At 46.1% G+C, this 25854-nt stretch overlaps 1 protein-coding gene across 3 annotated transcripts in view; it reads right to left on the reverse strand.

Annotated features, from left to right (window-relative positions):
• Positions 1 to 3722: 3722 nt before the first annotated feature.
• Positions 3723 to 25854, reverse strand: part of MST1R (macrophage stimulating 1 receptor) — an 80978-nt gene continuing 58846 nt past the window's right edge. For all 3 annotated transcript variants that reach the window (XM_073591664.1, XM_073591665.1, XM_073591666.1), the window contains exons 13-22: positions 25619 to 25765; positions 19990 to 20149; positions 19791 to 19892; positions 17729 to 17926; positions 16280 to 16360; positions 14341 to 14522; positions 10329 to 10438; positions 8239 to 8404; positions 7998 to 8134; positions 3723 to 4807 (exon numbers count right to left, since the gene is read on the reverse strand). In XM_073591664.1, coding sequence (XP_073447765.1) covers positions 4567 to 4807; positions 7998 to 8134; positions 8239 to 8404; positions 10329 to 10438; positions 14341 to 14522; positions 16280 to 16360; positions 17729 to 17926; positions 19791 to 19892; positions 19990 to 20149; positions 25619 to 25765 — 1524 coding nt within the window. In that variant the 3' untranslated portion in view covers positions 3723 to 4566. The remainder of the gene's footprint in view (positions 4808 to 7997; positions 8135 to 8238; positions 8405 to 10328; positions 10439 to 14340; positions 14523 to 16279; positions 16361 to 17728; positions 17927 to 19790; positions 19893 to 19989; positions 20150 to 25618; positions 25766 to 25854) is intronic.

Below are 25854 nucleotides of genomic sequence, written 5' to 3' on the forward strand. Positions count from 1 at the left end.
TCGCTACAAACGCCCACCAGTACGTGCGTTCCATGGAGCACGACGCACGCCCGCCAGTGTGGACGGGTCCTAGAGGATTCCCCGCCCCCACAATACACGGGAGGACAGGTTCTCTTTTATCCTCGCCCTCCCGTTTCCCGGTCACATTCGGACATCCCGTCACTAAAATAAAATTCTGCTTCTGGATATTTTCTCTCCTCTGAGGCTCCTCGTTGCTTTATATGGAGGAATGTAGAGAAGACGCCGATGGCAGCCGGTCCGCGTCATGTAAAGTCCGAGCCGAGGATTGTGAAAGACCCGAGGAATGCACAGTCTACTGCGTGGTGGGCGTGGCTTAAAGGGGGTGATTAAATAGATTCCGGGACTCCATTCGCTGGACGGACTAAAAACTATTTTATGAATGTGCCAAAGTGACCAACGTGACGGCCTCACTGACACTCAACATTCAGGGATTAAAAAAAATGATATATATTTATATTAATATTATTTTACTGAATATAGACCATGAGGGTTCACTTTCTCGGAACCTACCTTAAAGGAGAACTTAATGAAAAAAGTTTAGGACTGCCTGACAACTGCTGACTGCTGCAGATTAATGCACTGTATAGAACAGTGCAGGGGTTAGGAGTATGAAAGTATGACATACCATAAACAGTGCAGGGGTCAGGAGTATGACATACCATAAACAGTGCAGGGGTCAGGTGTATGAAAGTATGACATACCATAAACAGTGCAGGGGTTAGGAGTATGAAAGTATGACATACCATAAACAGTGCAGGGGTCAGGAGTATGAAAGTATGACATACCATAAACAGTGCAGGGGTCAGGAGTATGAAAGTATGACATACCATAAACAGTGCAGGGGTTAGGAGTATGAAAGTATGACATACCATAAACAGTGCAGGGGTCAGGAGTATGAAAGTATGACATACCATAAACAGTGCAGGGGTCAGGAGTATGAAAGTATGACATACCATAAACAGTGCAGGGGTCAGGAGTATGACATACCATAAACAGTGCAGGGGTCAGGAGTATGAAAGTATGACATACCATAAACAGTGCAGGGGTTAGGAGTATGAAAGTCCGACATACCATGAACAGTGCCAGGGTCAGGAGCAGTGGCGTCGCTAGGGGGTGGCTTTTGGGGTTGTAGCCCCAAATCTGGGGCCCATAGCCCCGAGTCTCTGCAGGGGTCCCCAAGGGGAGGGGGGGCTCTCTGGGGACCCTGATGTAAATGGGGGGCTCTCTGGGGATATATATATATATATATATATATATATATATATATATATATATATATATATATACACATGCACACACACGTATATTATATACATGTGTATGCCCACCCAAGCGTATGACTTTCTTTACTACGCTGCTATGGGCTCTAGCCCCAGATCTTTTGTAGACCTAGCAACACCCCTGGTCAGGTGTATGAAAGTATGACATACCATAAACAGTGCCAGGGGTCAGGAGTATGTATTGCATGGCTTAGTGTGTAAAGTGCAGGGGTCAGGAGTATACAGTGACAGAATCAGAACTATGTAATGTACAATAATGTTTAGAGTGCAGAGGTCAGGAGTTCTGTATAATAATGCATGCCGTAGTTTATACAGTGCAGTAGTCAGTAATATGTCATGTATAACACAGTGTATACAGTGCAAGGGTCAGGAGTATGTAATATATGACAATGACAGTGCAGGAGTCAGTACAGTAGTATGTAATTTATAACAGTGTATACAGAGCCAGGTTAGAAGTATGCAACGAATAAGGTAGTGTATACAGTGCAAGGGGTCAGGAGTTTATAACATAAAACAGTGTGTACAAAGTGTGTGTAATGTTTAGCATAGCATATACAGTGCAGGGGTAGAGAGTGTGTATTGTATAACAGTGTATACAGTGCAGGGGTCAGGCGTACATAATGTATACAATGCAGGAGGAGTGTGTAATGTATAACACAGCATATACAGTGCAGGGGTATGGTGAATGCATTGTATAGTGTAGTGTATACAGTTTAGGGGTCAGGAGTATACAATATATAACCTTGTATACAGTTCAGGGGTCAGGTGTATGTATTGAAAAACAGTGTATACAGTTTAGGGGTCGGGAGTATATAATATATAAGTGTATACAGTGCAGGGGTCAGGAGTATATAATATATAACAGTGTATATGGTTGCAGGGGTCAGGAGTGTGTAACGTATATAAGTGTATACGATGCAGGGGTCAGGAGTATATAATATATAACAGTGTATACAGTGCAGGGGTCAGGAGTATATAATATATAACAGTGTATACAGTGCAGGGGTCAGGAGTATATAATATATAACAGTGTATACAGTGCAGGGGTTAGGAGTATATAATATATAAGTGTATACAGTGCAGGGGTCAGGAGTATATAATATATAAGTGTATACAGTGCAGGGGTCAGGAAAATCATCCATGAAATATAAATATAAAAGATTATAAAAAACAAAACAGACAAAAAGATACAGAAAACTATTTTTTTTTTATTTACAATCCCTTCCTACAAAAAAATCTGTAATATTACAAAAATATTGGTCTGGTAAGTGGATCCGATATATACAGACAATACACAGCCATATACACTTCAAGTATTTCCACATTCAGCCATCTTCCCTCGGGTGGCAGAGTACTCGGGGGGGTCATCACAACATACAAAGAGGGGGGGGGGTTGTAGGGAGCAAACCGCAGGTACAGAGCCGGGAGAACCCCCAGGGGCGACAACCGACACCTCCACTGTGCATAACATACATTTTACAATCTTTATACAATCTTCAAGAGATTTACCGAAACGGAGGGTCTACCTCAACTACCCAACCAATCAGGCCGGCCTTTGCACTACACAGTTGTTGGTAGAGCTAAAAGGAGGCTTCCCCTAAAATGCAACATCAGCTTCACTGCAACAGGCACCCCCTTTTCCACCGGGTTTAATATCGTCCCCCAAATGAGAGACCCCCAGCAACCTGCTCACTGTTTGGGAGCTTTTCATTAACGTGAAGTTAAGAAATTGCCGTCTCTGCTGGGGGGGTCAATTTGATTTCCAGCTCTTTAGAGATAGATAGAGATAGAGACATAGAGATATAGATAGAGAGATAGCGACATAGAGAGATAGAGACAGAGAGATAGAGAGATAGAGATATAGATAGAGATATATAGAGACATAGAGATAGAGATATAGAGACATATCTATATAGATATATAGATAGATAGATAGATAGATAGATAGATAGATAGATAGATAGATAGATAGATAGATAGATAGATAGATAGATAGATAGATCTATCTATATATATATATATATATATATATATATACACACATACATACACACACACACACACTGCATAGTAGTAAATCTGCTTAAAAAAAAAAAAAAGCTGGAACTTTTCTTGGTGGCGGGAGAAGAGGGGTTGTGTGCCACCTCTGATCGTTCAGCTGTGTTGTTCAATCTCCTGCTGTTCAGGTACCATTTACAGCATAGGCTACGCACAGCATAGCAGCAAATTAGCTTTTAAAAAACCTGAGCATTTTACTGGTTAAAGTCAAATCACAGCTAACATTTCTCATTTATCAGTGTTTAGCCGTAAATATAATATATTATTATTATTTTAATCTATATATTTAAACACTCTATAAAGGCCTTTATATAAATTGGGGGCGGAGACAAACTGCAGAGAAGAATTCTCGCCATTGTGAGAGTGGACTCTGCCCCTCCCACAATGTTGAAAATTCTCCTCCAAAAACGACTGCAGAGAAGTACCACTGTTGTGGGAGGGGCAGAGACACAAACTACTGCAGGAAAATCCCACCGTTGTGGGAGGGGCAGAGACACAAACTACCGCAGGGAAATCCCACCGTTGTGGGAGGGGCAGAGACACAAACTACTGCAGGGAAATCTCACCGTTGTGGGGGGGCAGAGACACAAACCACTGCAGGAAATCTCCCCATTGTGGGAGGGGCCTAGACACAAACTACAGGAGGAAATCTCACCATTGTGGGAGGGGCAGAGACACAAACTACTGCAGGGAAATCCCACCATTGTGGGAGGGGGAGAGACACAAACTACTGCAGGGAAATCTCACCGTTGTGGGAGGGGCAGAGACACAAACTACTGCAGGGAAATTTTGAGGTCACTGGGAAAGCAGACATTGGGGGGTGATTGTACCCAACAGGAGACAGAAGAAGGGACTCAAATATTTCCCTATTGGACAATAAAAACAAATCTTTTTTCCAGGCACATACCGCTCTGTGCTGATCCACCAATAATAATAATAAATACAGTCTTAAAATTGTCCTTTTATTAGTCGTCGATATGAGCTGGTCTGGTCCTCCTACTACCTGAAGTTCATCGTCGGTACTTGTGCAACTCGTAACAAACTCACATTGGTCTGTTTTATTTTGGTCCTATTGATTGTGTCTTCACACTGTGCAAATGGCACATTCTGGGGGTTCCAGGGACTCCAGATCTAGGGGACTGACAACCTTTCAGTTCCAGTTTTTCTGAGGGTGTCCTCAGAGCTGAAGGACGTTTCATATCGGCCCTCAGTGTATGCCATCATATTCTTCTTCTTCCTGGGATGACTCTTCCTCCAGCTCATCCTCCGATGCGGGGGGTGCCGGCAGGAAAGGCAGGTCCTGGTCCAGGTTGATGTAGGTCACATTCAGATTGATGTAGTGCTCTCCCATAAGGGAGTTGGAAATGGTCTCCATCTCGTTGACCAGTTGGTTGAAGGTCGGTCGCTCATCTGGGTGTGGGCTCCAGCATTGCAACATGAGGGTGTATCTGCGGAGAAACAGAGCAGGACAGAGGCTCAAAAACAGAGACACAGGAGAAGGACAGAGGATCAAACCGAGACACAGGAGGAGGACAGAGGATCGAACCAAGACACAGAGAAGGACGGGGGATCAAACCAAGACACAGAGGACAGAGGTTCAAACCGAGACACAGAGGAGGACAGAGGTTCAAACCGAGACACAGAGGAGGACGGAGGTTCAAACCGAGACACAGAGGAGGACGGAGGTTCAAACCGAGACACAGAGAAGGACGGAGGTTCAAACCGAGACACAGAGAAGGACGGAGGTTCAAACCGAGACACAGAGAAGGACGGAGGATCAAACCGAGACACAGAGAAGGACGGAGGTTCAAACCGAGACACAGAGAAGGACGGAGGATCAAACCGAGACACACAGAAGGACGGAGGATCAAACCAAGACACAGAGAAGGATGGGGGATCAAACTGAGAAACAGAGGAGGACAGAGGATCAAACAGACACAGAGAAGGGTGGAGGATCAAACCGAGACAAAGAGAAGGACGGAGGATCAAACAGATATACAGAGAAGGACGGAGGATCCAACAGAGACACAGAGGAGGACAGAGGATCAAACCAAGACACAAAGAAGGACAGAGGATCAAACCGAGACACAGAGAAGGACAGGGGATCAAACCGAGACAGAAAAGGACAGGGGATCAAGTAGAGACAAAGAAGGACAGTGGATCAAACCGAGACAGAAAAGGACAGAGGATCAAACCGAGACACAGAGAAGGACAGGGGATCAAACCGAGACACAGAGAAGGACAGGGGATCAAACCGAGACACAGAGAAGGACAGAGGATCAAACCGAGACACACAGAAGGACGGAGGATCAAACCGAGACACAGAGAAGGGCAGAGGTTCAAACCAAGACACAGAGAAGGACGGAGGTTCAAACCAAGACACAGAGAAGGACGGAGGTTCAAACCGAGACACAGAGAAGGACGGAGGATCAAACCAAGACACACAGAAGGACGGAGGATCAAACCAAGACACAGAGAAGGACGGGGGATCAAACCGAGACACAGAGGAGGACAGAGGATCAAACCGAGACAAAGAGAAGGGTGGAGGATCAAACCGAGACAAAGAGAAGGACGGAGGATCAAACAGAGATACAGAGAAGGACGGAGGATCTAACAGAGACACAGAGGAGGACAGAGGATCAAACCAAGACACAAAGAAGGACAGAGGATCAAACCGAGACACAGAGAGGGTCAGGGGATCAAACCGAGACAGAAAAGGACAGGGGATCAAACCGAGACAGAAAAGGACAGGGGATCAAACCGAGACAGAAAAGGACAGGGGATCAAACCGAGACAGAAAAGGACAGGGGATCAAACCGAGACAGAAAAGGACAGGGGATCAAACCGAGACACACAGAAGGACGGAGGATCAAACCGAGACACAGAGGAGGACAGAAGATCAAACAGACACAGTGAAGGGTGGGGAATCAAACCGAGACACAGAGAAGGATGGAGGATCAAACAGAGATACAGAGAAGGACGGAGGATCCAACAGAGACACAGAGAAGGACGGAGGATCCAACAGAGACACAGAGAAAGACAGAGGCTCAAACCAAGACACAGAGATGGACAGAGGATCAAACAGACACAGAGAAGGACAGAGGATCAAACCGAGACAGAGAAGGACAGTGGATCAAACCGAGACACAGAGAAGGACAGAGGATCAAACCAAGACACAAAGAAGGACAGAGGATCAAACCGAGACACAGAGAAGGACAGGAGATCAAACCGAGACAGAAAAGGACAGGGGATCAAACCGAGACAGAGAAGGACAGTGGATCAAACCGAGACAGAGAAGGACGGAGGATCAAACCGAGACACAGAGAAGGACGGAGGATCAAACTGAGACACACAGAAGGATGGAGGATCAAACCGAGACACAGAGGAGGACAGAAGATCAAACAGACACAGAGAAGGGTGGGGAATCAAACCGAGACACAGAGAAGGACGGAGGATCAAACAGAGATACAGAGAAGGACGGAGGATCCAACAGAGACACAGAGAAAGACAGAGGATCAAACCGAGACACAGAAGAACAGAGGATCAAACCAAGACACAGAGAAGGACAGAGGATCAAACAGACACAGAGAAGGGTGGGGAATCAAACCGAGACACAGAGAAGGACGGAGGATCAAACAGAGACACAGAGAAAGACAGAGGATCAAACCAAGACACAGAGAAGGACAGAGGATCAAACAGACACAGAGAAGGACAGAGGATCAAACCGAGACAGAAAAGGACAGAGGATCAAACCGAGACAGAGAAGGACAATGGATCAAACCGAGACACACAGAGAAGGACAGAGGATCAGAAACGCAGAGGATGAAACAGTTTCTAATGTATGTCTACTCTGTTTGGGAAAGTGGTTGCCACCATCCCTATAATTGGCTTGGGAAAAAACCCTCTTATGGGATTTTGATGGAAACCAAAAAAATAAAAAATGCATAACCATTTATATAAAAAACACTTTTTATTACAAAATCTCTAAAATAACATAGCCTTATTAAAAACACATATGGCCAATGAAAAGGATGGAGGATGAAACAGAGACACAGAGGAGGATAGAGGATCAAACAGACACAGAGAAGGGCAAAGTGTAAAACAGACACAGAGGAGGACAGAGAATGAAACAGGGACACAGAGGAAGATGGACTAGGCCTTTGCCTGGAGGAGCTAAGGAAGAGTCCTGTTCAGATAGTTGCCCGTCTGAGCTTAAGAAACATCTGAATGCAGAGGCCGAAAATACATTGGCAGCCATCAGGGTCTACAGAGTTCTACAAGGTCAAAAGATACTAGAAGATACTACCATGTGGAGTGATTTTTGCTGCTGTTTTTTTGAGTATCCTGTACCCCTAACCCTCTCTCCGTAGACAAATGAGACAAATTTTTTTGCAAAAGATTGGAGGCCTTGATGTCTGATTGTTGCTACCGGAGGGTATGTGGGTGTCTGGGTGCAGAGCCCATTAAAACCCAGCTGTTCCCCCAGGATGTCACAGGGAAAAAAGGACAAATATATGGCCAATTAGGTCGTCTAAAAAGGGAAAATAATTGGCAAAAAGTGGCACAGACTCCAACACCTTCTTCCTGCTCCTCCAAGCGTGGCCATGGGCAGAGATGTGGTAAAGTAGAGGTACTCACAGTGTGTCCGGGCAGTACTCTGGTTGTGGGAGGCGTCTCCCCCTGTACAGGTACCGGGTGATGTCATAGGGGTCTACGTCTGGATATGGAGGGGCTCCCCGAGTCATCAGCTCCCACAGCAGCACCCCGAATGACCACTGCGGGGAAAAAAATATAAATTATTATTCCACATAAAGAGACCAATATGCTTCATACCGATGTCACATAAATCCCCAATTTCTGTAACGACTCGTTTTCTCACCACATCACTCTTGGTGGTGAATTTCTGCGTCTGTAAACTCTCCAGCGCCATCCACTTCACCGGCAGCCGAGCGTTTTTATGACGACGCACACTGTAGTATTCCTTGTCAAAGACATCCCGGGCCAGACCAAAATCTGCCACCTTCACCCTGTACGCGTCATCCAGCCTGAAAAAACATGACAGCACAATTCAATGTTGTTATCAAGTGACACCTATCTACCGCATGCCAACAGGTTCTCTGCCTGCTGTCTGAGAAAGGACATACTGTACTGACTTACTAACTCTCTCTTTGGCCCCACATCCAATCACTGTTCAGATCTTCACCCTGTGGTATTTCCAGAATTCGCCCCTTCTTGACCAATGACAACACCAAGACACTAATTCACTCCCTGGTTATCTCTTACTTTAACTATTTCAACTCCCTCCCCATTGACCTACCTCTACAGAGACTATCCCACTTCAATCTATCACGAATACTGCTGCCAGACCTACCTAATCTACCTTACTAACTGCTCAGTGTCTTCCACCCGTCAATGGAAGGATTGTCCCTTCCATTGGCCTTCACTCAGTGTCCTCCATCCTGCTCTGGCAATCCCTCCACTGTCCCTTACTCTGTGTCCTCAACCTCTCTCTGCCAATCCCTCCATTGGTCTCCACTCAGTGTTCTCCACCCCTCTCTGCCAATCCCTCCATTGGTCTCCACTCAGTGTTCTCCACCCCTCTCTGCCAATCCCTCCATTGGCCTCCGCTCAGCGTCTTCTTCCTCTCTCGGTCAGTCCTTCCATTGGCCCTTGCTTAGTGTCCTCCACCCCTCTCTGCCAAGCCCTCCATTGGCCTCCACTCCATGTCCTCTACCCTGCTCTGGCAATCCCTCCATTGTCCCTTAATCAGTGTCCTCCACCCCTCTCTGCCAATCCCTCCACTGGTCTCCACTCAGTGTCCTTCATCCCTCTCTGCCAATCCTTCTATTGGCCTTTCCTCAGTGTCCTCCACTACTCTCAGCCCATCCCTCAATTGGTCTCCACTCAGTGTCCTCCACCACTCGCTGTCCATCCCTTCATTAGTCTCCACTAAGTGTCCTCCACTACTCTCTGTCCATCCCTCCATTGGTCTCTACTCAGTGTCCTCCACCCCTCTCTGTCAATCCTTCCATTGGCTCTTGGTCAGTGTTCTCCACCCCTCTCTGCCAATCCCTCCATTGGGCTCCACTTAGTGTTCTCCACCCCACATTGCCAATCCCTCCATTGGCCTCCGCTCAGCATCTTCTTCCACTCTCTGTCAGTCCATCTTTCAATTGGCCCTTGCTTAGTGTCCTCCACCCCTCTCTGTCAATCCCTTCACTGGCTTCTGATCACCAAACGACGAACATTTAAAAATACTAACAATGTACAAAGCTATGCACAGCTCTGCCCCCAGCTAAATCACCAACAACCTCATCTCCATATCCTCAATCCTCACATCCAAATCCTCCAAGCTCCAAGCCATCCTCTCTGCCGCCCACAAGACCTCCTGCTCTCTAGATCCTTCATCAACACATCCTGGACTTCTCAAGAGTCTCTCCCATCCTATGGAACTCCCTACCATAATCTGTCTGGCTATTTCTGACTCTGCCTATAGGTGGTTCCTGAAAACTCATCTGTCTCTGGGAAGCCTATCCCACCTCCGCCTAATAACTGAATTTTTACCCATAGATATTGTAAAGCTCTGTGCAAACTGTTGGCACTATATAAATCAATAATAATAATTGCTGTATTATAATAAAATTAAAGTATAAATCCTGAATAATAATAACAATAATAATAAAAATAATATTAATAGGATTTATATATTATTAATAATAATAAAAAAATATGAATCCTTTGTAATAATAATAATAATAATATCATCATAAAAATCCTAAATTATAACCAGGTTTTCTGCTGTAAATTTACAAATATTATAACAGTATTTTAGCCGGCATTTCAAGGACCAATTGGTGAAACTCTTCATCACCAACTGCAGCATTTTTTTCTCCTGACAGTAACTAGACGACAATCCCTATTTCTCGCTGGTAATGAGAGGTGTCAATCATGAGCCCCATGATCACTCACATGCAGTTCCGTGCCGCCAGATCTCGGTGTACAAACTTCTCCTGGGCCAAATATTCCATTCCCCGGGAAACCTGCAGACCGAACCCGACCAGATCCTTCACCGTGGGGTTCTGTGTGTACAGAAGAGGAAGGTTATTATTATAGATTTGAGAATAAAATGGCGGCTGTTGCAATTTTTTTATGTCACACGATATTTCTGCAGCTTTTTATAAAAGGCAAATTTTTAGGAAAGAAATACACTAAAATGAATTTTTGTGCACATAAAAAACAAAATAATACCTGAGTTTTTGGTAAAATATAAAAAGATGATGTTGGTGTCAAGTAAACAGATACCAAACATGTCAAGATTTAAAATTGCACATGCCTGTGAAATGGTGATACACTTTAATACCTAAAATTCTCCATAGGTGACATTTTAAAATTCTTCACAGGTTATCAGTTTAGATTTAATTGCAAATGATGGCCCTAGAATTAGTGTTCTCACTCTGACGTTTGTGGTGATACTCCATATGAGTGGTGCAATCACTGTTTACATATGCTTGCCAGACCCTAGGCACATGTTTGCATTTGCATGTATGCGTGGGGGGGGGGGGTGCTTTTAGTTTTGTTTAAGTATTTTTATTTATTTTATTTACATTTATTTTCTTACACTTTTTTTAATTTACTTTAGGCTCCATTTACACCTGAGCTTACTGGATTTCAGAATCGCAGCAGAACACGGGACGTGTTTGTGATGCCATTATTTCCTAATGGCACCCCAAAAGCGCTGAGGTTGTCAAATGACAAAATCTGCTAAAATCGTGCCAAAAATCGCATTGGAGCGGAGGGAGGTCCATTCAAATGAATTGTGCCGCTCCAAAAAGGTGCCAAAAAAAAAAAAAAACACAAATAAAGCTAAAAGAAACGCAGTGCAGCAGGTGTCGCTGCAGTATGCTTAGGTGTGAATGGAGCCTTATTGGCATTAAAAGGAAGATAACAAGCCCCCTTGTGATAGCATTGGGCATGTGACAGATCCTCTTTATGGAGACATCAGGGGTTTATTAGCCCCCTGATCATTGGCAGTTGCTTTACTAGGGACGCAGGGGCGCCGCCCCCCAACCAATCCATGCGCCCGGACCCTAATCTCCATGCAGGGTTCCGGACGCATGGATTTCAATGTGTATTTTTTTCTGAAGCACATGATTAGAGCCTGAGGCTCTAAGTGGCTTCAAAAAGGGTGGGCTCGGGGCGCAGTGAGCCCACCCAAATGTGTGACCTTAGCGAATATTCCCTAATGTCTTCCTGCTTCTCCTCCCGGACAATCAGGAAGCGGGTCCTGAAACCTGATTGGCTAGGGAGTCTTAGGAGGAGAAGCAACGGCCCCGGCTCTTCCCTCGGCAAGCTGCGGTCCATGTGCAGCGAGGAGCAGCAGGTGGAGGGGCAGCAACAGCCTCTTCCAGCTTGCAGGAGCCCTACCCTGGATCCAGCATCAATACCTTGTCATCGTCCTCCTAAGGTAAGGCCATTGATCGTCGCCTTTCCGTCTGACCCGTCTGGGGGGTAGTGTGAGTGCGCCCCCCCCCCCCCCCCCAAATATTGAGCACCAGCCGCCACTGCCCCTGATGTCTCCCTTGCCCTCCAAAGCAGCTAACCAAGCACAGATTGTGCTTGCTTAGCTGCTTTCATGGCTGTAACAGTTGGGGAATGACAGCTCTGAAACCGGAAGTGACAAAATCCTTGTTGCTTCCAGGTCCATGCATTAGAGAGATCGGGGAATGGACGTTCCTCCATCTCCTTCTTGGGAAGCAGTCCTGGGTGCTTACTTAATGCAGTCCCAGAGGGACAGGACAGCCCAGGTGGCCTGGCGGGGGGGGGGGTCGGGGGCATTCAAACCGCTGTAAAAGTAATGCATCTGGGTGGATTTTTGTGCTACTAATAAAGTTGCATGAAATTCAGTGTAAACACATGTAGATCCTATCTACCATGACAATGGGGAGGATGGACACTGCATGCTGGGGGGACAGTATGCAATCTCTAACTTTCATGGCAGTCTGTAGATCAGTGGTTGCCAACTCATAGTTGTAGTGGCCCCTGACAGTTCCAAAGGGCCACACATAATTTTCAATATATAGACAGAAAACTGTCAGAGACTTCAGACATACTAGAGGAGACGATCATCGGAGACTGCAGACCTGCAACAGGTGTGGTTGGATGAGGAGTTATTGAGAGACTGGGCATACGCTTTGTGAGACCCCTAGAAATTCCCCTTTACTAATGAATGCTTCCATTGCTAACAGCTGGGGTCTCTAAAGGGCCACATGTGACCCTCAGCCCACAGGTTGGGCCACCAGGGCGGTAGATGCAAGCATAGGCGTGTGCACAGGGTGTGCCGAATGTGTCTGGGCACACCCTATTCACCCCATGCATCACTGGCAGAGCTTCAGGAGGTCGCAACCCCACCCATATATACATACATGCACGCATGTGTGTTTGAGCTTTGGGGTGCACACCCTAATGCAATAGGCTGCGCACACCTATGGACGAAAGCATGGACGGGGGGGGGGGCTTTTGTTGGTTAGAACTTCTACAGATTTTCCTGCTACATATAACATAAAAAGAAGATTTTCTATCATGACTTCCGTTTTACAGATGAGATTTCTCTGGCAGAACACACAGAACATTCTCTTTGTCTCTGGAGATTAATGAGGCCTGCAACGAACGTTCTCTTGGCGTATCGTGGTGTACAGACTCTCCATCCAGAAACTCTGCTTTACCCGTCAACTCCCGCCACTAATAACAGCCAGAAAGGATCATGACGGGGTCTCCTGGGACAAGCTGCACCGCAATGCCAACTTCCCAGAGACTTCCAAAGCCCACAGATCTCATTATGGGCACTTCTCTTCGTATCCCGAACAGTCACTGACATCTCTTACTTCTCTCTAGATTCAGCAAATTTCCTAATGACAGCCATTGCAGGAGTCTATGTAAGCAGCCTTGTGTTACTACCTAGAACAGAGGGGGCAATTCTCTTGATAGAAGGAGCCTCAATTGTCACCACTATTATAATATTCAGTGAATGTAATGATTCAGAAAGCTGTCAGAGGCTGCAGACATACTACAGGCGATGGTCAGAGGCTGCAGACATACTACAGGCGATGGTCAGAGGCTGCAGACATACTACAGGCGATGGTCAGAGGCTGCAGACATAGTACAGGAGATGGTCAGAAACTGCAGACATACTACAGGAGATGGTCAGAAACTGCAGACATACTACAGGAGATGGTCAGAAACTGCAGACATACTACAGGAGATGGTCAGAGACAGTGCCGTTTTTAAGGCAGGGCAAAATTGGGCAGCTGCCCTGGGCCCTGTCATTGTTGTGGGGCCCCATGCAGCTGCCTCATACTTGCCAAGTATCCTGGTTTAAATTGCTTCGTCCCTTGAGGTTTTAGTCATGTGCTGTGTCCCAATATCTCAGTGTGAAGTGCTGCTACTAATACTGCCCAGCTCTGTCCTATTGTTGTGTACAGATGACTCACCTGCAGACCCCGTGTTTACATGTAAATCACTGGCATTCATAAGTAAATAGCGGTGGCATTCATATGTAAATAGCGACGGCCGGCGGCATTGATATGTATATCATGCCCCCCTGAGGTCATATCCACAGTAATCTCTAGCAAGCAATCAACAAGCAGAAATCATGTGCTGTAACCTCTAGCAACCAGGCAGTGAGCGGTAATGATACACTGTAACCTCTGGCAACCAATCGCAATAGCTGCCTGATCTGGTTCAGTAAACTGATTTTGAGTCTAGCTGCTATTTATTGTATGTCTCAGAGCAGATGGAGGGCGAAACTGCATGGGGGGGCGGCAAGAAAAGTTTTGCCCAGGGTCCAATCAATATTAAAGACGGCCCTGGTCAGAGACAGCAGACATACTACAGGAGTTGGTCAGAAACTGCAGACATACTACAGGAGATAGTATGAGACGTCAGGCAAACTATAGAAATCACATAGTGACACAAGTGGACTTACTCTGTCCTCGCTGCGGATGAAGTGTCTCAGGTCCCCATGTGACATGTACGGCAGGACCACCAAGGGAAGACCCTCCCGCGGTAAGAATATTCCAGTGAGGGACAAGACATGCGGGTGATGGAAGCTCTTCATCAGGATCCCTTCTCTAAGGAACTCCACCACCTCCTCCACATCTGTTATCCCTAAGAAGATGAGAACACAGCACTCAGATATCATCATAAATTCTATCGACACATCCAATAAATGATACCCTTGATGCTTGGATCAGCCCCTTCGTTCTATAATTTAGGTTCATAGGCTTCTCTGGACCCACCATTGAGTCACTTTCTCTATTTCTTCCTCCCGGTCTCTTCCTGATTTTTAGATTTATTTTATATATCCATTTCTTCCTCCTTGTCTCTTCCTGATTTTTATTTGGCAAGTTCAGAGGTACATATAGCCTACCACAAAACTGTCTCTCTCCATTGGCTGGCCCTCTGGGTGTAACTCCAGGTAGACCAAACCTAACCTTAATATTGTAGCAAAGTCCCAGGCATCTTTAGGCCTAATTGTTACCTCCAGAGTTAGGGACATCCTTTAGTATAGAATGGGTTACAAGGCATGGTGGGTGTAATGCAAGATGAACAGGTGGGCGCCAGACACTTTTTGAATGCAAAGAGATTTATTGTCTCTTAAACAGAACTGTGGGAGAGAGGGTTAGGGTCAGGACACCCTTAGGTAGATGCAAAGATAATTAACAGACTCCGAGACTTCTATAGGTAGACAGCAATACAGGTGAAGGCTTCCAACCAGACACCACTTCTGTATAGGTAGGACCACTGTCTCCTATGGCAACAATCTTGTAGCTGTTATTAACGGTAATGATATTCAACTACTTGCAACACGAACAGTTCTCCTTACCCCACACTCACTCACTGTGGGTCTTCACTCAACAAGCTCCCAGTCTCTCTCACTAGACTTCAGATCCACTAGCCATTGGATCCCCTGAGCTCTTCCACTTTAGTATCTTCCTCAAGTGTCTCCCCCGCTTCCTTGCTGGGTCCCTGGCTTGGCACTCACAGATACTCCTCAAGCTTCACCCCCGCTGACACGTTAGGTCCCTGGCTTGGCACTCACTGATGCTCCACAAGCGTCACCTCTGCTGTCCCGCTGGGCCCCCGACTTGGCACTTGCTAACGTTTTTTTTCCACTTCTTCACCGTCCCTGGCTGGCAAGAAATCTGCTCTGGTACTGGCTTCAGCTCACTGACTGCGGTCGCCGGTAGCAAGGTGGATGGTCCCTTATTGGCGACAGCTTCCCCTCCACCTCCGACCACGACTGGTTCCCCAGCCAGCAGAACCGTTACTCTCGGGTTTGAGTACAAGCCCACAGTCGCAACCCTACGTGGCTCTCCTGCCTCTGGATAGGCCCTCAGACAGCCTAGCAGCGAGATGTCCCTGGCATAGCCCTAAGGCTTGCGGCCTAGCAGTCCGGGCAACATAACACATGTCCACCCAGACAGCTATCCAGGTGGCACAGTACAACGATCCCCTGACTCCACCCTAATAAATAGGTTCTCCCAGCAGGCCAAGGGACCCAAGAAAATCCCTGTCCATTGGCTGAGACACCCCATTCATTCCTAATCTAGTGTCACCAGATATCCGGCCACATAGTGACAGAAGAGAGAAGTGCAGCAATTGCAGAATTAGGGCAAAATCAATTGATCGAACAATTGGCCAAGTCAATTATCACCTGGCAACTAAATTTGATAGAAACCCTTCCTAAACACCAGGGTGCCTCATCTAATAAAAGTCATTGAGGATAACAGTGACTCCACCCAAATCTGCAAATGGGTTAAATGTCCCAGGATGCCCCAGCTGCCGGACTCAGCACTGTCAGATGGGGCCCCTGATGATCCCAGAACATGGCAACCATGCAGAACCCCCATATATGTGCTCACTGTTGAGAGACTTGACAGCGCAGTGCACTTCCCGGCCATCCTCTTCACAGTACGTCCCATGGTACACACTGCCAAAATGTCCTACAAAAGAAAGAGTATAAAGCTAAACCAGTAGATCATAAGTACAAATACCAAAATCCCCAACCCTCCTACATATTCTTTTATATAAACAAATTACCCCAGCTCTCATCCTGGCGTTTCCCCAAATGTAGGTTTTCATTTGGTGGTTAGGTAGCAGTTTAGACATCTATACTTGAGGACTGGTGTTCTCAAACTGCATCGTCACCCTCCAACAAGTCTGATAAATGTCCCCAATGTTTTTCTTTTTCATAAAAGTTTGAAGAAATCTTTTAGAATCACTACGTGCGGTGCAGTCTGAATGCTGAACCACCATCAACTGTCTATTGGGGATACTATCAATGAGATCTCTACGCGATGCTTGGTCTGGACTCCTGTTGTAACCATTATGAGGGGCTCTTACCATCCCTGTGTGGAGTTCCTGGGTCTGTACACCTTCTGTGCCCATTATGAGGGGCTCCCACCACCTTTGCACTGAGTTCCTTGGTTTGTACGCCTGCTGTGCCTATTATGAGGGGTTCCCACCATCCCTGTGCCAAGTTCCCAGGTTTCCACCCCTGATGTACCCATTATGAGGGCCTTCCACCACCTTTGCACTAAGTACCTTGGTTTTCACGCCAGCTTTGCCAATTATGAGGGGTTCTGTACACCTGCTGTGCCCATTATGAGGGGTTCCCACCATCCCTGTGCTAAGTTCCCAGATCTGTATACCTACTGTGCCCATTATGAGGGGTTCCCACCATCTCTGTGCTGAGTTCCCAGGTCTGTACACCTGCTGTGCCCATTATGAGGGCCTCCCACCATCCCTGTGCTGTGTTGCCGGGTCTGTACACCTGCTGTGCCCATTATGAGGGGTTCCCACCATCCCTGTGCTGAGTTCCCAGGTTTCCACCCCTGCTATACCCATTATGAGGGCCTTCTACCACCTCTGCACTGAGTTCCTTGGTTTGCACACCTGCTTTGCCCATTATGAGGGGTTCCCACCATCCCTGTGCTGAGTTTCTGCATCTGCCCACCTGCTGTGCCCATTATGAGGAGTTCTTTTCATCTCTACTGGATTTTCATTTATTTGTTCATTGTGGACAATGTAGCAGAAGCTGAAACACAAAGGATGGTAAAGCACCCCAATCTCCCAAGTGAAGAAGAACATAGCCAGAAATTATGGCAGGAAGGTCTCATCATTTGGTAATATTCAACACAGGTAGAAGCCAGAGACTGACTCACAAAGATTCACCTATCATCAAACATTACTTTTGGGTGGCCCAACCCTTTAAGGACTACCCCACTGAAGTCTCATTCTGTGAAGTCTTCCATTCTTGACTGCCTGATTGATTTTCACCAAAAATCGATTTCACACAATAAGGTGCTCACCTTTCCCAATGATGCGATCGCGGTGGGTGATCAGTCGGCCCTCCGGGATCAGAACATCCTTTACCTCCTCTAGCAGCTCCGGCCTCAGGTTGTCCAGTATGTTGGTGATGAGAAGCGGCATGGAGTTGGCCCCAATACTGTTTGGAGAGTAAATGGCCCCGTGGAAAGTCCCGCCACCAGAGCTGCTGCTGGGGATGTCTACATGAGCAGAGGACAGGAAAGGTCAAGAGAAGAACCGATCGAGCAGGGTGGAAACAATGGGTGCTCAGGATGGCAAAGAGCAGTGAGGAGATACAGAGCACAGGAACTGCCCCGCCCCCAAGGAACCCTCAACATCATCTGAACCACAATGCTCCAGTTCTAAAACCTCTATTATACATTCACAGTAGATGTTTTCAACATAATTCATTCACACGCCAGGAAAAATCATCAATCCCGGAGTTTCGTTCCATTTTGGATTTGTTCGTTTAGTTGATCATTTTGTTTCGTGATATTTGTTATGTTAGAGTGATTTGTTTTTGGAATTTGTTTCGTATATTCGTTATTTTCAAATCAATTCCAATTTTGAAATTCAAATTTCGACATTCGAAATAAAAAATTTCAACATTCGAATTTCAAAATTCGAATTTTGGAAGATGGCTATATTCGTTCTATTTTATTCTATTCTAGTTTTTTCTATTCTATTCTTTACTATTCTGTTCTGTTTTCTATTTTATTCTTTTATATTCTATTCCCTTAGTTTCTATTCTATTTTATTCTAGTCTATTTTATTCTATTATTTTTAGTTTTATTCTAAATCTTTTCCATTCTCAACTCTGCCCCCAGCTAACGTGGTCTCAAAATACCAACCAAATCGTCCTCTTCATTCCTCCCAGGACCTCCTGCTCTCTAGCTCCCTCGTCACTTCCTCACATGCTCACCTCCAGAGCTTCTCCCAAGCCTCTCCCATCCTTTGGAATTCCCTACCCCAATGTGTCCGACTATCTCCAACTCTATCCACTTCTAGGTGATCTCTGAAACTTTTCTCTTCAGAGAAGCCTATCCTGCCCCCACCTAACAACTGCACTTTCATTTTCTTCATCAGCCCATCCCCCAAAGTTATTACCTTTTGTATCACTTGACCCTTCTTTCTAGATTGTAAGCTCCAACGAGCAGGGCCCTCTGATTCCTCCTGTATTGAATTGTATTGCAATTCTACTGTCTGCCCTAACATTAAGCTTTGCGCAAACTGTTGGCGCTATATATATCCTGCATAATAATACATCCTGTATTATAATTATAATAATTCTATTATATTCTATTGTCTCCATTTGCTATTTTCTTCTATACTATTTGGTCCATTGCAGACAGGGCGGACTCTGCCCAGTGGATCCACCTGCTCTGCGAAGGCCCTTTACGCTGATCCCAGCTAAGCAGGCGGATGACAGGTCTGTGTCCGCTCCTGAATGCAGAGCAGACACGGACACAGCCCGCTCTCTTCTATGGGGCGGTCGGATGGAAACGGACTGCACGTTTGTTTCCACCCAACTGTCATCCGTTTCGACCGCTTTTACTAAGGGAAGGCATAGATCCGTGTCCCTTCTTTTGCAGGAACACAGGATCCATGCCCTCCCTACTGACAGATCGGCGTTCTGCCTATGTACTGAACAATCGGCGGGTGCCAGTGGACATCGAGTCTGCGGTTCCCACCGCTGTGTGTGATCACAGCGGGAAGGAGCCGGCGGCGGGTCGCGAATGCGTGCCCCAGACCGGGAGCCGTCAGATCATGTACTAGGTACGCGATCCGTCGCAGTGCCGTGCCAGTTTGCCGATATATACCGTATGTAGGTTATACGGTCGGCAAGTGGTTATTTCAAATTCGGATAATTAGTTTCGTTAGAATTTATTTTGGATTCATTGAAATTCCTTACTATTGGGATTCGGAAATTCGGATATGTCCAAATCTCTAAATACTGAAAATTTCAATTGGTAATGAAACGAATCACACATGCCGAGTATAAAATAAATGCAAAAGAGATAAAGCTGGAAACGTATGAGAATATAGCAAGCATTGTCCTCTTACAAGACTCTCTGTAGTCGATGTGCATGGAGTGAATGGGAAGGCCCGTCGGGGAGGAGAGGGTGTCTCTGTTATTATTCACCAATAATTCCATGTTCTCCGCAACTGTGGAAATAAAAAAAATCAGAAGGGTGAGGAACGTTCGATCACAATCTTCCGATTTGCTGAGTGTGTGCCGATATACACAATCCCATCTACTTACTTTTCTTCTTTCCAACTTTCTGCTGCTTCCAGATCAGGAAGGCCAATGCTATGCAGATCAATAAGGCGGCCACCGTTCCCAGGACTATTCCCAGCACCGGATCCAGGAGATTAACAAGTACGACCTTACCCAGCTCAATGCAGACATCTTCCACGCACACCTGAGGACAGAAAGGAAAGAGCGGCATGGTTACAGGCCACTGTGGGCAGAGGGACTCGTTATAGAAAGAGAAGTCAGGTTGTAGGCAGGTGCAGTTAGCTACTTTGCCACTAGGTGGCTCTGTACCAGAATAAAGTCTGGTTACAGCAAGCCGTGTCATCAGGTGCTAAGCCCCTTTTAGGTAGAGCCCTCCTGCAGTGATGTCATGGGTGAGTCAGTGCCCAGGTATAAGCCAGGCTGGGAGGAGCCCTAGTAGCACTTGGGGCATGAGAGCTAAAACACCACATCTATGCGGATGTACACAGCACAGCACATGGAGGCCCTGGGCAAGGCAGGAGGCCAGAGGGAGTGGACCTGCACCCAGGAAGAGCCAAATGTAAACTCTGTCCCTTATGGAGGTGTGGGCTAGGGCGGATTGCAAAAGGCCTTTTAGGCCAGGCCAAAAGTTCCCGGTGTAAGGCTACTTCCCTGTAGGGTGCAGGGAGTGGTCCCCAAGGAGGAGGTGACTACAGAGAGCTCAGTCCCGTGAATAATAATGCCCCCGGGTGAAAGAATGTTAAAGGGAGATAGCGAACAAGGTGCTGCGTATGCTTTCACATGTGACTACCTGAATTCCTACTTATTCCTACTTATCCCATCCTCTATATCATTTACAAATAAATTAAACATAATTGGTCCCAGAACAGAGCCTTGGGGTACTCCACTAAGCACTCTAGACCATTTTGAGTGGACATTCCTTTCTTCGGGTATGTAACGGTCAATGACCGGGAATGTCATGTGGAGGCATCTGGCTTGGAGTGGGGCACAAGATGGTGGAGGGTTCGGCCTCAGCAGGAAAGGCAGTGTTCTGGCAGGACAGGAGTGGGGGTAGAGACTTGTGATCTTGGCGGCAACATCCAGCTAATTGCAAAGCCCCTCTTACAAGGTGGAAGCATACGCATGGGTTCATGGGGGCATGGACGGTAGGTGCTAGATCCACCATTAATTCAGTTTACAAAAGGGGCCTTGAAAAGCAGCTCAAGCAAGAGCCGAGATTCGGGACAAAAGAGCCTCACCAATGGTTTCCCCTACTGAGAACCCCGCAGAGGACCCAGGATGGGAGCCCCCAAGGCCTAGAGAGTGACCACCTTTCTCCACCCACATACTTGGAAGGTTCTTGGTGACCGAAGTCTTAACAATCCATAGAAGAAATTATCTGGCAACCCAGTACGTTCCAAGTTCCAAAATCTTTATTAGGCTACATTAAAAGAGGCACAAAATAGCTAACATGTTTTGGCCATGATGGCAAGGCCATCATGGCCGAAACATATTAGCTATTTTGTGCCGTTTTTAATGTAGCCTAATAAAGAATTTGAAACTTGGAACGTATCGGGTTGCCAGCTAATTTCTTCTATGGATTGATGCCTTAGGAGCACACACTCCAGCCTCAGCAATCTATGTGGTAACAGACCAGTTGAGCTTGGGTAAAGTTTCTTCAGCGAAGCCTCAACAGATACCACTTCACCAGAGACCACTGGCTACACCAGAGACCACTGGCCTGCTCCTCAGAAAAACCTTCTGCCCACAGTTGATCACCACACCTTTAATCCTATCACCAATAGTTTAGAATTTCAAAATTATTAAATTTCACAGTTAATATCCAAGGTGAAAAGCCAACACGTTTTGGGGGTGTAAGGCTCCCCTTCATCAGAGATATAAAAACATAAGCAATGTAAAAAATAGTTATAGGAGGATAGGAGGAATGTTATTTTAAAACATACGAATATGTTTATCAAGTATGTAACTAACAGTTATGTGTAGCATAATTTACCTGCCAGGTATAGTTGCCTTGGCCAATTAATAGGAGCTCAATTGATTCCACCATAGTCCTGGAGTTGCTGCACTTCTCTCTTCTGTCACTAGTTTGCCGGGTATCTGGTGGCATTGGATAAGACAGGGGCATTGCAAGGACAGATTGGGAGTGGATGAGGTGTCTCAGCCAATGGGCAGGGATTTTCTTGGGTCTCTTAGCCTTCCCGGGAGAGCCTATTTGTTTGGGTGGGGTCGGGTGATCGGGAATCTGTGCCCCTTGGACGGCTGTCTGGGTGGACGTGTGTTGTAATGGCCAGGCTGCTAGGCCAGAGTCTGAGGCCTATCCCGAGGACATCTGGCTGCTAGGTTGTCTGAGGGCCTATCCAGAAGCAAGACAGCAGCGTAGGGTTGGGACAGCAGCTTGCAGTCCAACCAGAAGTGACGGTTTTGCTGGCCAGAGAACCTGTTTTGGTTGGAGGTAGAGGGGAAGCTGTTGCCACTAAGGAACCGACCACCTTATTACCAGGGACCACAGTGAGTAGCTGAAGAAAGTACCGGAGCAGTATTCTCACCAACCGGGGACAGTGAAGAATTTGGAAACTTCAGCAGGTGTCGAGCCAGGGACCCAACCAGCGTAGGTGACACTTGCAGAGCAGCCTTGTGCATCAAGCCAGGGACCGAGCAGGCCAGTGGGGTGACCCTTGAGGATTATCTTGAGTGCCAAGCTAGGGACCCAGCAGAGAGGCAGGGGTGACGCTTGAGGAAGATACTTAGTGAGAAGATTGGAAGAGCTCAGGAGATCCAGTGGCAGTGGATCAGCAAGTCTAGTGAGAGAGACTGGGAGCTCAGTTGAGTGAAGATCTACAAGAGGAGATTGTAGAGGGAGTGAAAGAGTTCATTGTAACCTTTGTTAGAAACTGTTCAGGATTGTTGCCATAGGAGACAGCGTGTCTACACAAGCAGATGTGGTGTCCGACTGGGTGCTTTTCCCTGCATGGTTGTCTGCCTATAGAAGTCTCTGAGTCTGCCAATTAACTTTGAAACTACTAAACAGTGTCCTGGCCCTAACCCTCTCTCTCACAGTTCTGTTTAAGAGACGATAAATCTCTTTGCATTCAAGAAGTGTCTGGCGCCCATGAATCTACCTTGCATTTCACCCACCATGCCTCATAACCCACTCTACACAGAAGGATGTCAGCTATCCCCAACTCTGGAGGTTCTCATTAGACCAAAGGGGACTCGGGACTTGGCTACATATGCTTAAGCAAGAAAGTGAAATTTAAAACGCTATGGTGCATACTTAATACAAATATTCAAGTGTACCTGAGAACACAAGGACTCCTACAGAAAGAGGAGAGGAGTGGGTAGAGTTGTAGGTGACTGCAAAGGAGCGCTAAGATAAGTAAGAGGAGGAGCAGGAAGGAGCAGTGTCTTGGAAGCCAAGATAATGGAGTTTTTAGGAGGATAAGAGGGTGGTCAACCGCTCCGCCTATCACTATTTAGTTATTATTATACAGAATTCATATAGTGTCAACAGTTTGCGCAGTGCTTTAGAATATAAAAGGGGGACAGTAGAGTTACGGTACAATAAAATACAAGCAGAATCTAATAGGATGGGGCAACTGGTACAAAGGGTTATAGCTTTGGGTGATGAACTGATGGAAGTGATACAAGTTTAGTTAGTTGGAGGTGTGATAGGCTTCCCTGAACAGATGAGTTTTCAGGGATCTCCTAAAGGCAGCCAGCGTAAAAGATAGCTGGACAGATTGAGGTAGAGAGTTCCAGAGCATGGGAGAGGCTCTGGAGAAGTCCTGGAGGAGAGCATGGGAGGAGGAGACAAGGGAGCTTGAGAACAGGAGGTCTTGAGAGGAGCGGAGAGGAGAGATTGGGTGATTTTTTCGAGACAAGATTGGCAATGTAGCTCGGGGCTTTGTATGTTGTGGTTAGCATTTGGAATATAATTTGCTGGGGGATCGTAAGCCAGTGGAGGGATTGGCAGAGAAGGGTAGCAATCACTGAACTGTTGGTAAGGTAGACGAGTCTGGCAGCAGCATTCATGACAGACTAAAGAGGGCATAGCCTATGGAGAGGCAGCCCTATGAGAAGTGAGTGAAGGAGTTCCTGTTTTTATAGCTCTGATGAAGGGGAGCCTTACAACCCCTGAAATGCACAGAATTGCAGCCCTGGATTTCAAAAATACTTCTGAGAAATTGGTGTAGTGCTCTTGTTTTCCCCATCTCCTGGATCATTTTCTTCACATTTTACCCTAGGGACACCATATACATGGGGATATAGTTACATATAGTTACATAGTAGGTGAGGTTGAAAAAAGACACAAGTCCATCAAGTCCAACCTATGTGTGTGATTATATGTCAGTATTACATTGTATATCCCTGTATGTTGCGGTCATTCAGGTGCTTATCTAATACTTTTTTGAAACCATCGATGCCCCCCCACCCCCGCTGAGACCACCGCCTGTGGAAGGGAATTCCACATCCTTGCCGCTCTTACAGTAAAGAACCCTCTACGTAGTTTAAGGTTAAACCGCTTTTCTTCTAACTTTAATGAGTGGCCACGTGTCTCGTCAAACTCCCTTCCCCGAAAAAGTTTTATCCCTATTGTGGGGTCACCAGTACGGTATTTGTGAATTGAAATCTTATCCCCTCTCAAGCGTCTCTTCTCCAGAGAGAAGAAGTTCAGTGCTCGTAACCTTTCCTCATAACTAATATCCTCCAGACCCTTTGTTAGCTTTGTTGTCCTTCTTTGTACTCGCTCCATTTCCAGTACATCCTTCCTGAGGACTGGTGCCCAGAACTGGACGGCATACTCCAGGTGCAGCCGGACCAGAGTCTTGTAGAGCAGGAGAATTATCGTTTTATCTCTGAAGTTGATCCCCTTTTTAAATGCCAATATTCTGTTTACTTTATTAGCTGCAGCTTGGCATTGCATGCCATTGCTGAACAAAACAATATAGGGCGCATCAAATGTGCATTATGTTACAATGTAAACCTATAGGATCATACAAAAGTGCTATAGTGCATGAACAATAGATGTGCTGCTTTTGCAATAAAGTGAATCCAATATATTATACAATATATTATGATGTGAACCCATATATTATACAGGAAAAAGTACTATAGTGCATGAACGATAATTGTGCTACATTGCAATAAAGTGAATCCAGTGCATCAAATGAAATGTCCTCAAATATTGAAGAAAACACACAAAATTCTTCTTAGTAATCCAATCACCACTTAATAGAGTGCACATGCATTCTTATTCGTGCTTCACCCGAAGTGGTGTATCTAAGCGCTCACTACTTTTTTTTTGTATAATCTATAGGTTTACATTGTAACATATTGCACATTTGTAACATATTGCACATTTGATGCGCCCTATATTGTTTTTTCTTTATTGTTTATTAGTAATTTTACTAATTTAGGTTGCAGCATCAGTTGGTATAGTACACGTTGCACATCATTTTTGGCGTGCCCATTAATTATTTATTGCATGCCATTGCCGAGCCTGTCATCTACTAGGACCCCCAGGTCCTTCTCCATCCTTCAGAGACTTCATAGGTCCTCCTCAGCCGTGCTGAGGATAGTCTGACTGCTATTAAAATGAAATATCTGTACATTCATCTCTGGACATTTTATCACACAGTTTCATAAAGCGTACCTGCACCACCAAGCCCTCTGATGGGATCACCATATCTTTAGGTACCCTACAGGTGATTTCGTTTTCCAACACTTTTGGGTAACACTCTCGTCCGCCGATGGTCATGGAGATGTTCAAACAGTTGCTCACCTGCCTGAGGTTTTCATGCTAAGAGGAAGGAAATACGAACAGAATCAAGAACACCAATCGTTATAGCAATCCAGGCACCTATCACATGGGCGATCATCACATTAAGA

The sequence above is a fragment of the Aquarana catesbeiana genome, linkage group LG07 (genome assembly GCF_042186555.1).
Source record: "Aquarana catesbeiana isolate 2022-GZ linkage group LG07, ASM4218655v1, whole genome shotgun sequence".
NCBI classification, from domain to species: domain Eukaryota; kingdom Metazoa; phylum Chordata; class Amphibia; order Anura; family Ranidae; genus Aquarana; species Aquarana catesbeiana.